At 49.8% G+C, this 14295-nt stretch overlaps 1 protein-coding gene across 6 annotated transcripts in view; it reads left to right on the top strand.

The window, feature by feature from the left end:
* KATNIP (katanin interacting protein) overlaps positions 1-14295 on the top strand; it is a 169963-nt gene that overhangs the window by 103743 nt on the left and 51925 nt on the right. For all 6 annotated transcript variants that reach the window (XR_014774823.1, XM_084758619.1, XM_084758617.1 and 3 more), the window contains 4 exons: positions 7499-7668; positions 9001-9066; positions 10255-10361; positions 12102-12204. Coding sequence is in view for 5 of the 6 variants with exons in the window: in XM_084758619.1 (XP_084614745.1) it covers positions 7499-7668; positions 9001-9066; positions 10255-10361; positions 12102-12204 (446 nt within the window). In the remaining variant the exon portion in view is untranslated. The remainder of the gene's footprint in view (positions 1-7498; positions 7669-9000; positions 9067-10254; positions 10362-12101; positions 12205-14295) is intronic.

Below are 14295 nucleotides of genomic sequence, written 5' to 3'. Positions count from 1 at the left end.
GGTCCAGCTAGTCCAACAAAGGATGAACTTTCCAGCAAGAGGGTGAACAGGTAAAGAGCAAAAGCTTTCTTCTTCCATGTCCTTTACAGAGGCTGCCACCAGAAGATGTGGCCTAAATTAAAGGTGGATCTCCCCACCTCAAAAGATCCTGACTGAAGGTGGGTCTTCCCACTTCAAATGACTTAATTAAGAAGAATCCTTCCCAGATGTACCCAGCCACTTAGGTTTTAGTTAATATAGTCAAGTTGACAACCACGAACAGCTATCACAAGCAGAGTTGAGCTTTCCCTGCCAAGTTAAGTTCTTTGGGACAGAATAGCTGGCTAGCCATGGGGGTGAGGCCATTCTTAGCCATCTGTCTGGCCACGGCAAACTCTCAGCAAAGCTGTGTGCTTGCAGGCTCATGTGCCATAATAAAAGAATCTAGCTGTGGACCAGAAAGATGTGACACACCCACGAGAAAAGAGATGTCATTTCAGTCTAGATCCATGGTTGCCTTCCTTAGGACTCAGGAGAAGACAGTGTTCAAGTGAGGTGGGCCAGCTTCCTTATCAACTCAACAGGATTGAGAATCACCTGGGACACAGAGTCCTCGGGCATATATGAAAGTGTTTGCAGAAAGTTAGGTGAGGTGGGAAGAGCCACCCTGAATGTGCAGCAGCCCTGCTCCATGGGTTGGGGTCCCAGCCTGAGTGGAAAGGAGAAGGGGAGATGAGCACCAGCTCTCCTCTCTGTGATGTTGACTTAGGTACAGTACTGACCACTGTCTCAGCTTCTGCTGCCACCCTTCTCTACTGTAATAGACTGTTACCCTCAAACCGTGAGCCAAGATAAACCCTTCCTTGAGTTGCTTTTTAACATGCATTTGTCAAAGCAAAGAGAAAAGTACTTATCATACAGGCCTGTAGATAGCACCTGCCACAGAGAGACACCCCCCACCAAACTAGAAAGAATACACCTCAGGAAGCCAGGCCTGCCAGCCATTGATTATCTCTACCTAATAATCTATCTATGGTGAAATGGCTTCAAATTGTAGTCCTGTTATTCATGATCCCTCTGCTTTAGTCTCCTGAGTGCTAGCACTGCATCTTCTGGGAAGTGCTGTGATATCCCATTGCAGCGTGGCCTGTATTCAAGGTGGGGAAGTCTGTGGCTTGTTTCAGTTTCCTCAAACATGAGAGAAAGTAGCCCAGTGATGGGAGCCTCTTACTGTGCAGCCAGGGTGGGCGGGGCTCAGGGCAGAGAGACTTGGCTGCCGACGCTGCTTTAACACATCTCTTCCCATATCCCACTTAGAGTTTGGAGATGAATGTGAACATCTTCCACAGTTGTTATCCTGGACCTCTTGTTGTCTGGCATAGTGCAGTCTCCAGGCTAGCAGACATGTGACAACAGTGAGGACTTACTGTAAGCTGGGTACTTCTGCCCTGCCCACTGGGGGTGCCACCTCCCACCACAGGCGCACATTGTTGAGCTACCATTTCAAGGCTGCCCTGTAACAGGCCCTTTCCAGAGGCTTCAGGTGGCCCTGTTTTCTAGGGTTCACTCTGTCTTCTTAAAGCTCATCATCTGTAATGGTCTGAGTAGGAAATGCTCCTTGGTCACATTTGTAGAATGATTGTTCTGGAAACTGGAAGGCAGGGCCCAGCTGAAGGCAGTAGCTCTCTGGAGACAAGCCTAGACAGGAACCTGCTGTGGCCTTTCCTCCTCACTACTCCTTACCCACCATGCAGTAGACAGCCTCCTCCTCCCTGTCCTGCTGCCATGCTCTGCCTCCTGTGCACCTAGAGTCAGCAGGGCCAAGGGCAGTGGTCTGGAGCGTGGGAGTCCTTCTCTTATTCCCTTAAGGTATCCATTTGGTCAGGGCAGTGAGAGAGATGAGCAGTGTAGCATCTAACCCCACAGGCTTCGCTGTGAGCTGCTGGCTTGTGACCACAACAGTGGATGCTTGCTGGTCTCACATTTCATCCTTGCCACTGCAGTGGGTTCCTGGGTGACCCTGAAAGCCCCTGGCATGTAGTCAGAGGCAGTTTTGTGTTGGTTCTGAATTAAAGCCTGTTGAGGCACAGCTGGCAGAGATCCAGGTCACCTTGTTGCAGGTTCTTTGTGATGTGTTGAATTCATGGCCAGTCTCCAGAATGACACACCTTTTGTTTTTAGGTAAGAGAAGCCAAGCAGTAAGCAAGCAAAGGGAGTGGAATTCCTGGAAGAGGGATGGATATCCATCCAAAAAGAGCAGTTTGGGATAAATTAAAATGTGCAATTTGGCTTTTGCTAGTGGCTCAGATTTACAGAGAGAATAAATCCACTATTCCCTGGATCCAAGATGAGAATAAATTCACCACCACGTGGCACTCAGGCCGGTGCTGGTGCAAGTGAGAGATGAGGGCATCAAAAAGAGTTAAAAGGTGGTTGCAGTGGGAGGAAGCACACACAAAGGTGGTGGCCATCAGCAGTGTGTCTTGGGGGACTCCGTCTTCTGGAAAGGCAGCTGCAACACAGCGCTGCTGGTAGAGCTGCAGAGCCAGCCTCCTCCTGGAGAATGGTGACAATGGAAACCCACCTTCTTAGCATTGCCTGCCTAGAAAGGCACAAACAGCCGCCATTACAGTCCTGTGGAAGGATGTGCCAAAGCTGTCACGCAGACAAAACTGGTCCCTTTCCCAGACGAGTCAAGCACTGTGCTAGGTCGTCAGTTTGTGCCTCTTGTCCTGGAGGCTGTGCTGTAGACTTCCCAGCTGTCTCTAGGCCACTGTTCCAGTGCAGTTCCAGACCCCTGAGAGCCCGATGTCTACAGACTGGCAGTCAAAAACCACGGTCACCAGGCAGCTCTTTTGGCACCGATTTTTGAGTGTGTGAGAAGGGGAATGTGGTTAAGGACTGTGAGAGTTCCAGAGTCTGCTTGTCCTGCCCAGTCTTCTGCTAACTGGACGTTAACTGATATTTGCTGGGCTCTGCACATGGTCCTCGCTGCTAATGTACAAGACCATCCGGAGGGTTTGCAGCAGGCGTGGGCTCGTCAGCTGCACGCTACTAGTTAGAGATGGCTCTCACAAACACTGGAATTTACAGGGCTTGGGACTGATTTCCCTTACCCAGAAGCTATAATTCCAGATGCAGAGGTGCAGCAGTAAACAAGGTGAGGATGGCCTCAAAGAGCAGCTGAGGCCCTTGGAGCACACTGGCCTTGGGTTTCTCAAAAACCCAGCTACAAGCTCCCTGGCCTTCTACCAGGCATTCTTAACCTTGCTGCTCCAGTCCAGCACTGCTCTCCCACCCGTCATCCTTCAGCACGCTAGGCTCTGCCTTCCTGAGAACCTTAGCTCCTGCCGCTCCTGGGCCGCCAGTAGCCTCCTTGTGTTGGTATTCATGGCTTTGTTGCCTCCAGTCTCCCCTTAGATGGTCTCTTCCCTGACCATGCATCTTGAGTGATGGTTATGTCCACTTCCATCACGTCTAGCCCTTTCCTCTGTGCATACTCCACGTCTGTCCCAGCCCTAGGACTGTAAGATCGGTGAAGGCTGGGGAGAGCTGCCGCACCTGCTGCCATTGCCTTGCACCCAGAGCAGTGTCTCTCTGGACTGGGGAAGCTCGGTGTGGTGTGGGTTGGAAGCCTGCCACTCTGCACCTCTCCACAGGCTGTGACCCCATTCTTGCCTCAGACAGGAGTGCTTCGCCCTAGAATCAGAGCCAGTTTATGGGTCAGGATCTCCAGCCCAGAGAAGCCCAACCCACTGCCTCCAGCTTACTCCCTCCTTGTTTCCTGCCTGGTGGCTATTTTAGATGCACAGCCTTTTGCACCAAGTGTGCTTGTCACCACCCTCTACCCACCTGGATTCCTATAACATTACGGAGTCCATAGAAATGCCATACTACAGATTTTTCTTTCTTTCTTCCTTTTTTATAAAATGAAGAAGAAGAAAAAAGGCATCCCACAAGAAGCACAGTCCTGTGTGGGAAATGCTGGCTGGCATCGGGAAGCACACCTGCCCCGGGCACATGACCTTGGCAGAGCCCGGCCTCAGCTCCCAGGCACTGCAGGCACCCTGCCCCTGGCTGGCTGAGAGCAGTATTCTCTACCTTGGCTTAGCCAGAAGAACCATCAGCTCTGTCAAGCTAGTGCTTCCCACTCCATGACAGGTAGCTGAAACAACAGTGGAGAAGCAAAGAGGCCTTTTTTTTTTTTTGGTCCACAGCTTCGAAGGTATCTGCTCCTGGTCACTTGGCTTCATTGCATGGCCTCCTTTTAAGGGAGGCATCATGGCAGAGGGGGGAGTGGAGCGGGGCTGCTGATCTCATGGTGATGACGAGCCAGGCACAGTGGCATCTATGTGTAACCATCTGGGAGATGTGACAAGTTCTGGGACCACTTGAGTTGTATAGTGAGACCTTGTCTCAACAAACAAACCAAAGCAGGGGTCAGAGCTGAGGTGTGTCTTTCAAAGGCTCTCCCCAGTGACCTACATCACTCCCTTCCGCAGTGGTGCTTCCCAGAAGTCCACTCAGGTTTTCCCATCTAGGGCTGGCAGGATGGCTCAGGAGGTAATGGAGCCTGCTTCCAAGCTTGAAACCTGAATTCAATCCCCAGGACCCGTATGGTGGGAGGGAAGACCAAATTGTCCTCTGCTCTCTACAGTGCACCCACACACATATGCACGTATGCACACCCACACACATCAATCATTCAACCAATATGTAAGTAAGAAAATAAAGAAAAATGTGAAATAACATTTGTTAGAGCATGCTAATGTCTGACCTCTGGAAATGCTCCCAGACATCAGAAGCACGCTTCACTCCTCTGGTGCTTATCAGTGCAGCCCCACCCACAGTCAAGGGCAGGCCGGTGTGCCGTGCTCACCATGCAGTAAGTGTACACTGTATGGCTGGCCTAGGGTATAATGCATGAGGGCCAGCTTGGGGTAGTGAGCATTTCCATCTCCTCAGTCATCACCATTTCTGTGGTGGGAACCTTTAAGTGCTCCTCAAGCTCTGTGGGGATGTCAGGTGAACTGCTGTGGACTGAAGGCCCCCCATCCCCGTGCTAGGAAGCATTAGAGGCAGTCCTCACAACTTACTGTACCTCACTTTACTGCCCAGCCTCTTTGTATCTTCTCTGTGTTCTCTCTTGTCCCTCCAGTGACCTTTCTACTCAGTTCTGTGCTGCTATATAGTTTACTCTCTGCCATGGAGCAAGAGCATGTGCTATTTCTTGACGCTGTGCTTGGCTTATGTCACTTAACATAGCATGTTCCAGTTCCATCCATGTACTGTAAATGACCAGAGCTCCGTCTCTTTACTGCAGAATAACACTTCACTGTGCGCATGTGCCACATAAAAAAGATTTGTCTGCCAGAAGCACCTTGGTTGACTTAACCTTTTCCAATTATACTACAATAAACATGGATATTCAGGTAATTAGTGTACACACACACACACACACACACACACACACACACACACACACACACACACATAGCCATTCTAACTGAGGTCCACAGCACACAGTGCTTTTGATTTGCATTTGCTTGGTGTTTCACATGGCTGAGCATTTGTCATATACTTGTTAGCCATTTGATTATTGTTTTTTGAAGTAGTTTTTAATTGTTTTTTTAATGGTTTGTCTTTTATTACTTTTAATTCTGTAGAAGTATATATACATGAGTTCAGGTGCACACAGAGGCTCTGGCCTGGAGCTAACATTACAGGTGGTTGTGGCCACTGATATAGTTGCTGGGTATTAAACTCAGGTCCTCTGGATGAGCGGTGCGTGCTTTACACCACTAAGCCATTTCTCCAGCCCTGTCTATTCTGAGAAGTGTCTGTTTAGGTCTTCTGCCACAGGTTTTTGTTGTAGTGGTGGGTTTTGTTTTTTTTTTTGTTTGAGACCAGGCACCTGAACAGTTTGGCCTCTAGGCTCAAACAACCCCCTACCTCAGCCTTCTGAGATGTGTACCACCACACCTAGTTTATGTCTCATTTTTTAAAAAAAAAGAGATTTGTTTTATTTCTATGTGTCTGTGTCTATGTCTGTCTGTCTGTGCATGTATTCATGTGACCATGGAGGCCAGAAGAGGGTATCAGATCTCTTTAGGTGGTTGTGAGGGGCCTACTATGGGTGCTAGGAACTGAACCCAGGTCCTCTGGAGGAGAAGCAATCACTCTTAACCACTGAGCCATCTCTCTAGTCCCAAGTACAGTTCTTAATCAGCATTTTATTTATTTTTCATGTATGTGTACATGTATGTGGGTACGTGATTTTGTGTGTGTGCATGTTGCACATGTCTGTGCATGCTTGTGGAGAGCATATTATTGTGGTTGTCATATTATTCCTCATGCCCTATTTTCAGTCAAGGTTTCTCACCGACTGCAACTCGGTGGCCAGAAAGCCCCAGGCATCCCATAAGTCTCGCCCTCCTCAATGCTGGGCTTACAATCTGGTACCACCCTGCTCATTGCACTTAACTGACTGAGCATGAATTATGTTTTGTTTAGTTGTTTTTGTTATTGCTGTTTGTTTGTTTTTGTGATAGGAATGATATTGAATCTGAAGATTGCTTTCGTCAGTGTAGACATTTTACCAATATGATTTTCCCAGCCATGAGCATCCAGTGCCTCCCTCACTCTGGTTCAGATACAGTGTTCTGACAAGAGCATGGCAGGAGAGTTGAGGGCCAAGGCAGGAAGCTAATCAGCATCTGCCAGTGTTTGCAAAGGGCAGGCAAGGAGAAGAGTGCTTTTCTTCAGCTTGCACCATGTCACATGTACACAGCTGCCCTGGTATCCATGAAGGGCTGCTTCCTGTCCCCTTCTCCTCGCACTTAACACTGCAGCATGGGTTTTCCAGGAACAAGCATGTCAGCTGTATAATACCAGACACAGTCCACCCATGAATTGTGGAGTATTTAGGGTTAGCATAATACTGTTATCTAAGCCACAGGCTATGTTCAGATTTCTTTCCTTGCTACAATAACTGACACGTGGCTATGCACGTGGCAGCCAGAGGTTGACACTGAGTGACTGAGTGTCTTCTTTAGTGGCAACTCCACCTTACTTTTTGAAGCAGGGTCTCTCACTGAACCTGGAACTCAGCATTTCAGCTAGACTGATAGTCCAGCAAGTCTATAGAATCCTTCTGTCTCTACTCCTAGAATTGGGATGTGGCTTTATATAACCATGCCCATCTTTTTTTACATGGCTGGGATCTGAACTCAGGTGTTCAGATGTGTGTGTGTGTGTGTGTGTGTGTGTGTGTGTGTGTGTGTGTGTGTGTGTATTTTACTGGCTCCAGTCCTGAGATATCCGTTGCAGCTACTTACTGTGCCTGCCTGGGTACTTTTAATTTGGAACAGTTCTCCAAGCTTCCTTCATCCCTCAAGACCATGACATATTTAAAGGGGCTAGTCAGTTTTTTTTACAGTGTCCCTCAATAGGATCTAATGAATTTTGAGCTGTTTTCTGAGAACAGAAGCTAAAGAACATCTCTGTTTTCTTTCCGCAGGGCCTGGCAGCCGGAGAGACAGACCCTTGTCAGCAGTCCGCAAAGCATATGCAGCCGAGGACCGAGAAGAAGACGCCTCAGCGGTGCTGAAGGCCATCCAGGTGGAGAATGCAGCTGTGCAACAGGTGGTCCTCAGCCAAGAGCCTGAGCTGCCCACCAGTCCACAGCAGGTGGGAGCACCTGTCGGGAGCAGGGCTAAGGAGGAGCTGAGGACATGCAAGGACAGGCAGGGTTTGAGCAGCAGCCGTCTCTGCCCACAGACGCTACATTTCACCTGTTTGTGGACAGCTGTTCTCCTTCTGTCCAGAGCCTCACTTCAGCTGCCATCTTGCAACTTCTGGGTTATTTCTGGCAACTAAGCACTACCTTGTGACTCATTGGTCATCTCCCTGCAAAGCTGGGATGGCTAATGTAGCCAGTGTTAGCTGCCTTGTGGGTTCTTCTTTCTTCCACCCTTCTCCACTCCTTTTCCTCCTCCTTTTCAACCCCCTGTCACTAGATAAGAGAGAAAAAGGGATAGAGAGGAAGGGAAAGAGATCTCTGAATAGAGTCAGGGCTTGGAAAGGGGGCAACATTATCGTTGCTGATAATAGGGTTGTTGAATTCTTTGGGGCAAGTTCAAGCTTAGCTGTCAGGATATCTAATTTCTTCTTGTTGTTGTTTGTTCTTTGAGCACAACAACTTAACAAACAGCAAGCAATAATAATCAACAACCCATCCCACCTCTCAAGGCTCTAGCATTTATATAAAAATTCCCAGAATTCCAAATGTCACACAGTCACAGAAAATCTCAGCAGCTGGCCAGCCCACACCCACCCCTGCTAGAGCATGAGGCAAATCATAGTCAGCTGCCGCAAAGTGGCACATAGCGCACACCTGGGATTAAAGCAAAACATAGTATAATCTTTCTGTTTTAAGAAGAACCCAAAATTCCAGAACGCTCACTACCAACTCAGGCCTATACTACCAAATTCCAGGCCAGTATAGGAGATGGCTCTCCTCATGCTGGTCCCTGAGTGTGGGCCACAGGGTCCCTCCTGTTCCCCTGGCCTACTTCCCTCACTCCTGCAGGATGACTCCCCAGACCTCCAGTAACAAACTGGAAGGTGGTGGTGGGGTAGAGCAGGGGCCTTGGGAAGCTGAGGCCGTACATACTTAGCACATTGCACAGCCTCTGGCTCTGCTGCTGAGACCTTTAATCTGTCCCACTCGAGGCTCTTGGTGAACCCCACAATAGGCAGGGTCCTCTGCCTGGATTATAGATGTAGCCAGCTGGGGTCACATGCAGGGCCAGCCTGGCTGTCAGCCCACATTCTTGTCCATGCTGCTCTGTGCTCTCTGGCTGCTGAGCAGAGCCTGGAGTGTTATCTTCCCAGAGGTTGCCTTTTGCCCAGGCTGTCTGGAGCACATGGAAGGGGGCGCTGCTTCTCTGCCCTCCTCATGTGGGAAGAGTGCACAGCAATGGCTTCCCCCTCTAATGTCATCTGATGCTGTCTCCGTAGGACACTGAGGAACCACCAGCAAAATCACGGCCCGGTCTGCTGCAGGCCAAGGAGAACAACCCCGAGGTCAGTGTGAGGCTGCGCCCAGCCAAGCCGGACATACATACAGCCACATACCCACACCCATAAGCACACTGCCCTGATGGCTTCCAGCCAGTCCCCTCCCACAGCCCCAGGAGCTCTTCTCTGCAGCCTGCACACTGGCCTTCCACCCACTTCATAGCTGTGCAAGTCGGAGCTTGAGTGGCTTGGCCAAACTTGCAAATTGAAACTGGAGTCCAGCCAGGCCTGCTGACTTGCTTCCTCCCTCCATTTATATTTTCCAATGAGACAACGCTAAGATAAGTAGATCTTAGTTTTGAGAATAAATAAGTTCTATCTGTCTGTCCCAGCTAATCAGGTATATCTCGTATGGATGTGAATTGATTAAACACCAAGGAAATGTCTTTAGGGCACTCAGGTGCTCCCAGTGTTCTCAATACAGAGATGACCCAGGGCTGTGAAGAGCTTATAGGTACAGTCAGTGGAGCCAAGAGACATATGAGGACAGGGTGCTTGGGAGGGGCCATGCTTGCTCTGACAGGTGGTCTCAGGTCACTGCCTGGTAGGTGAACTGGGAGCATTGGAGGTGGCCAGGAGCTAGCTGCACTAAGGACCAGAAAGCAGCCCAGTGTGATGGGGTGGATGACATGCAAAGGGGGAGCAGCACAGAGTCCCAAGATGAGTTTCTTTCCTAATTGCCTTTGTCCTGCTAGATTGCAGTCATCCTGGGTAGTTGCCGGTTAGTGTTTCTGACTGCCCTGTGATCCAGGGTTCCCGAGTATGCTGACCCCTGCTCCCCCACAAGTTTCCAACTACAGCAGCCACCTGCAAATAGGTATCAGATTCCATTCCAGCTCAGATGATAGAGGAGAAAAGAAGAAACGTGGAGAATCAGTCATGAGTCTGTTTGGGGTCTGGTCTCTTAGGAAGAAACTGAACCCAGGTGGATTGACATGGTGAGTGGTTAGGTGACAGAAGTGTTCAGTAACTCATAGAAGGATGATTTCCCTGAACCTCCCTGGTCAGAGTGATCTGAGAATATATAAGGGATTATAAACGGACCCTCCCCAGGCTACCACTGTCACCTTTGTGCTCCCCTGTCTGCCTGGTGGTGCAGGTACCTGGAAAGCCCATGCCTTTGACCAATGCCTTGTTAGGTGTCAGGCTGCAGGCTTCCTTGGATATCTGTCTAATTGGCTTTTCTGCCCTTAGCTGCTTGCTGACACTCCAGTGACCACCAATCCTGAGCCGTGCAAGGCAGCAGGGGGAGCCAAAGCCGTGAGCCACGCCACGGACAGAGCAGGAACTTTGGAAAGCAGGTATTCTCCACGACAGCCGCAGGGCCCAACCCAGAAGACCCACAGCAGTGCAGCCACGCGGGCCTCTCTGGCAACGGCTCCTCTTATTGCTTTGGTCACTTTGCTTAGCTTTGACTATAAAGAGTTTAGTGGGCACCCAGTTTCAGAAGCGTCAGTCCATTGTAATGGGAAGTTCCTGTCATAACAACCAAGAAGCAGGTACAATTACGTGAAGGAGCTCCGCAAGATGACAATCACGAGGACCCCTGGTGACCCTGCCTCCCACTTTTCACCATCTTTCAATAATGTCATCATATCAGAAATTCCTCAGCGGGTGAAGCCATTTATTGAGTCAGAGCCCTTGTGAACTAATCCTGTCTAGAAATGCCTCAGTCAGAAGCCCTGAGGTATGGCTAACTCATTTTCTCAGCTGTTCTCAATCCTGTCCAGTCATAATGGCGGCCAACCGCCCACCATGTTATTCTAGAGAATTTTGACTAGCAGCTTAAAGAGTCCTACCCTCCCCTCACTCTCCCCAGCCCCAGAGCATAATAGCACTGATATGCTCTCTTTCCAGCAAGTGGCTTAATCTGCCTCAGGTGCTCACTGGAGCACCCCACATAGTTTGGAAGAGCCTGTCCCCAAACTGACTTGTCACAGGGTGGCTCTAAGTATCAGCCTCTGAGACTTTTTTTTTTTTGGTCAAAGTATGTTCAGTGCAGCATTCTGTCCCTTAACATATCACATAGGCCCTGGGACTATGAAGTGTTAATAGCAAAATAGACTCACTTCTGATCTTCGGGGAACCTGAAGTGCAGCTGTACCATGCAGTGTCACACATGTCTTAGAACATAGGCATACTCCATGGCTACTATGCAGGAGTATGCATGGTGCAGGCTGTATAAAATGCCTGGCTGAGGAGTAGGAGGGGACTTCTGAATGTTGGTCATTAAGTGCCATGACCGGAGGCAGCAGCAGGCCAGGAAGGAGACAAGGCTCTCACAACAACTCTGTTGCACAGGGTGGGGTGTGCTAGCCAAGTCATGTACCCTCCAAGCCTCCTCCATCCCCCGGAGAGCTCCTGCTCACAGTGTGTTGAAAGACTGGATGGCTGAAGGCAAAGCTATCCATTCCTGCATGTTTACAGACCCCAGATGGAAACTGCTCCACTTCACCGCAGCCATAAATCAGAGCTCTCTCGGTTTCCAGCCGCAGGGCTGGATGCATCTGACAGCTCTGCAGCAGGCAGAACTAGCCAAAGGCTTCATCACTGGAGTCCTCTGTGCTTTGGGGTTCTGCACATGTGGGGTGCATACCATCTATAGCAAAGGGAACGGGTGCGTCTCTAAGCTTGAGGTTGGCAGTTTCTGTGAAGGGCCTGCTGGGAAATTCTGCAGCCTTGGCAGTTGGGGGTTTTGTTATTTGTTGTTAGTTTTAACAGTATAACAGTTTTAACACATAAAAGCTGCTCATAGCTGCCAGGCCATACAAAACAGGCTGTGGGCTAGGTAAGCCTGGCTCCTAGCCCTGTCTATGAAGAAGGCCTCAGTCAGCTGACTTCTTTTCTGGGCTCTGATTTCATTACTAACTGTCCAGGGGCTGACACACAGAGAGGATGTCCATGTATGGCCTTGAGCTCTGTGCAGGGTGCAGACAAGCTTCTCAAGTGACCACTAAAGGCCTGTGGTCCCTTTCGTGGTACTGTCCTCTTGTGTGTATTCTTAGTCATTGTCTTTTTGCTGAAACAAAATCCCATTTCAGACAAGAGCATAAGCTTCTGGGAGTCTCGCAGACCACGGAAAATGACACCACCCATCTCAGCCGTGTGGCTGTACCAACAGAGAAGCCAAGAGCAGACCCAGAGGTGAGAGCCTATCCTCATGGGACAGCCCATTGTACCCGTGTCACCCTGGAAGCTGAGGGAAGGGGCCTTGGAGCAAGCCATCAATTCTGGTTGGTGGGGATGACCCAGATGGTAGCATAGCCTTCTCAACATCTCTCTTCCGAGTCATGTACATGATGGAGCAATAAAGGCACAAGAAGACAGGTGTAGGCCAGAAGAAGTTTGTGCCAAAAGAAAATATAAATAAACCATAAGCCCACAGGACAATATCCAGTGTTACCCATAGTCAAGAACAGAAAGTTAAGCATGGTGGGTATGGTGACAAATGTCTGTAATTGGTAGGCTGAGGCAGGAGTATTTTGAGTTAGAGGCCAACCTGGACTCCATAACAAGCAAACAGAAGGAGGAGAGAAAATACAAAGCATACAAAGGAGGGCAGGAAAGATGGCTCAAGGTGGAGGTGCTTGTGGCCTGGAGACTAGGCTTGATGCCAGAACACACACACACACACACACACACACACACACACACACACACACACACACACACAGAGCAAATAAGTAAATGTAAAATTTTAATTATATAAAGTTAGCTGCAGATAGATACTGGTAGGAACCTTCCAGTGCAGTGTGACTTCAGTGGCTCTGAGCACAATAGCAGGGTGTCACTTGGAGCCAGTCATCTAAGTTCCACAAGCAGCACAGGATGCTGGGGAAGTGCCACTCAGTGTCTGACACAGGATAGGAGGAACCCATAAATTCTAGTTTCAAGGTTCATCTTTGAGAAAAATCAAAGCCCCACCCCCACCCCGCCAGCAGCATGGAACAGCTGCCTCTTGAGTTTAGAAAACTCACCATGTGTTGTGATTGGAACCACATTAGTAAGAGCCCATGTGGAGTAAGTTTCTCTACAAAGGATAGAAAAATCCAGGGTAATGTGACTTATACAAATTACAGGTACTGAGCACTGACAACACTGAGGGTGGCTTGGTGTGCACTGCATCCTGCAGCCAACTAAGTCTTTCCACTTAGCCTTCATGCAGTCACTTGTACCCCGGGGCTCCATCCCAGTGCTAGCCCCACCTCTGCTCTTTCTTGGGGTTCTTAATAGCTGCAGAAGCTTCCCGCACTGCCTGTGAGAAGAGCATGCCTGCACCAGCCTGGGCTTGATCAACAAACCCCTCCTTCATGGTGGCCCAGGGGACAGCACACACTGATTGCTTAGGAAGGGCCAGTCTGCTGTACCATGACCTCTTGACCAAGGAAGGATATGTGGTAGGTTGCTAAGCTAGAGGAAACCACGTGGTTTCAGTGACGGGGACAGTGAGCACCGGGGACCAGTGCCTTCCTAGCCAGTCCTCCCTCGGCCCGTGTCATCCATGACAAGCGGTGACACTTCTCAGCTCATACTCTGGCCTCTGCACAGTCCCTGTTCAGGAACTGTGTGTTTCGGGTTGCACTGAGCAGGAGGTCCCCAGCCCTTTGCAGGACGTGTGCCTCCTTTCCAGCTTCCTCAGTCTCTCACACGAGCAAACAAATCCACTTGGCCCCAGAATGTTCCACCAAACTCAGACTCAGGAGCCGGCCAACACCAGAGTCAAGCAGGCCAGTCCTGCAAGCCTGGGACTCAGGCCCAGAGGAGCCAAGGGCCTGGCCAGAGAAGGACGAGGGGGATACGGGTTCTCACAGTTCAGCTAATCCAAGCTGGTGCTGTGTTCCTGCCAGGAGCTCCAAGCTGACCTGTCCTCACACCCCGCCCGCGTCTCCATTCCCATTTTCTTTGTGTGGCAGTCAGCTTGTCCAAACCCATGCTGGGAGTGCTCACACGCTCACTGGCCATTAATTAAAAAAATAAGTGGGGAACAGTTGCTGTTCATTTACTCGGCTCCCTGCTCACAGAACCGTTGCAGATACCGATGCTAATTAACAGAGGGCACGTGCACGCAGGGAAATGCACCATTTCATGAGTGGCTGATCCGTGGTGACCAGTGCTGCAGTTGGGCCCTGAGGGCCTCTAGCAAGCCATAGCACAGAGTTGCTGTTTATTGATGGCATTCACGCACGCTCCCAGACCAGACAGCCTCACCAGGAGGGAGGAGGCTTTAAAATCAGT

The sequence above is a fragment of the Acomys minous genome (genome assembly GCF_964271855.1).
Source record: "Acomys minous genome assembly, chromosome: 2".
NCBI classification, from domain to species: domain Eukaryota; kingdom Metazoa; phylum Chordata; class Mammalia; order Rodentia; family Muridae; genus Acomys; species Acomys minous.
This window is presented reverse-complemented; position numbering and strand designations above follow the sequence as displayed.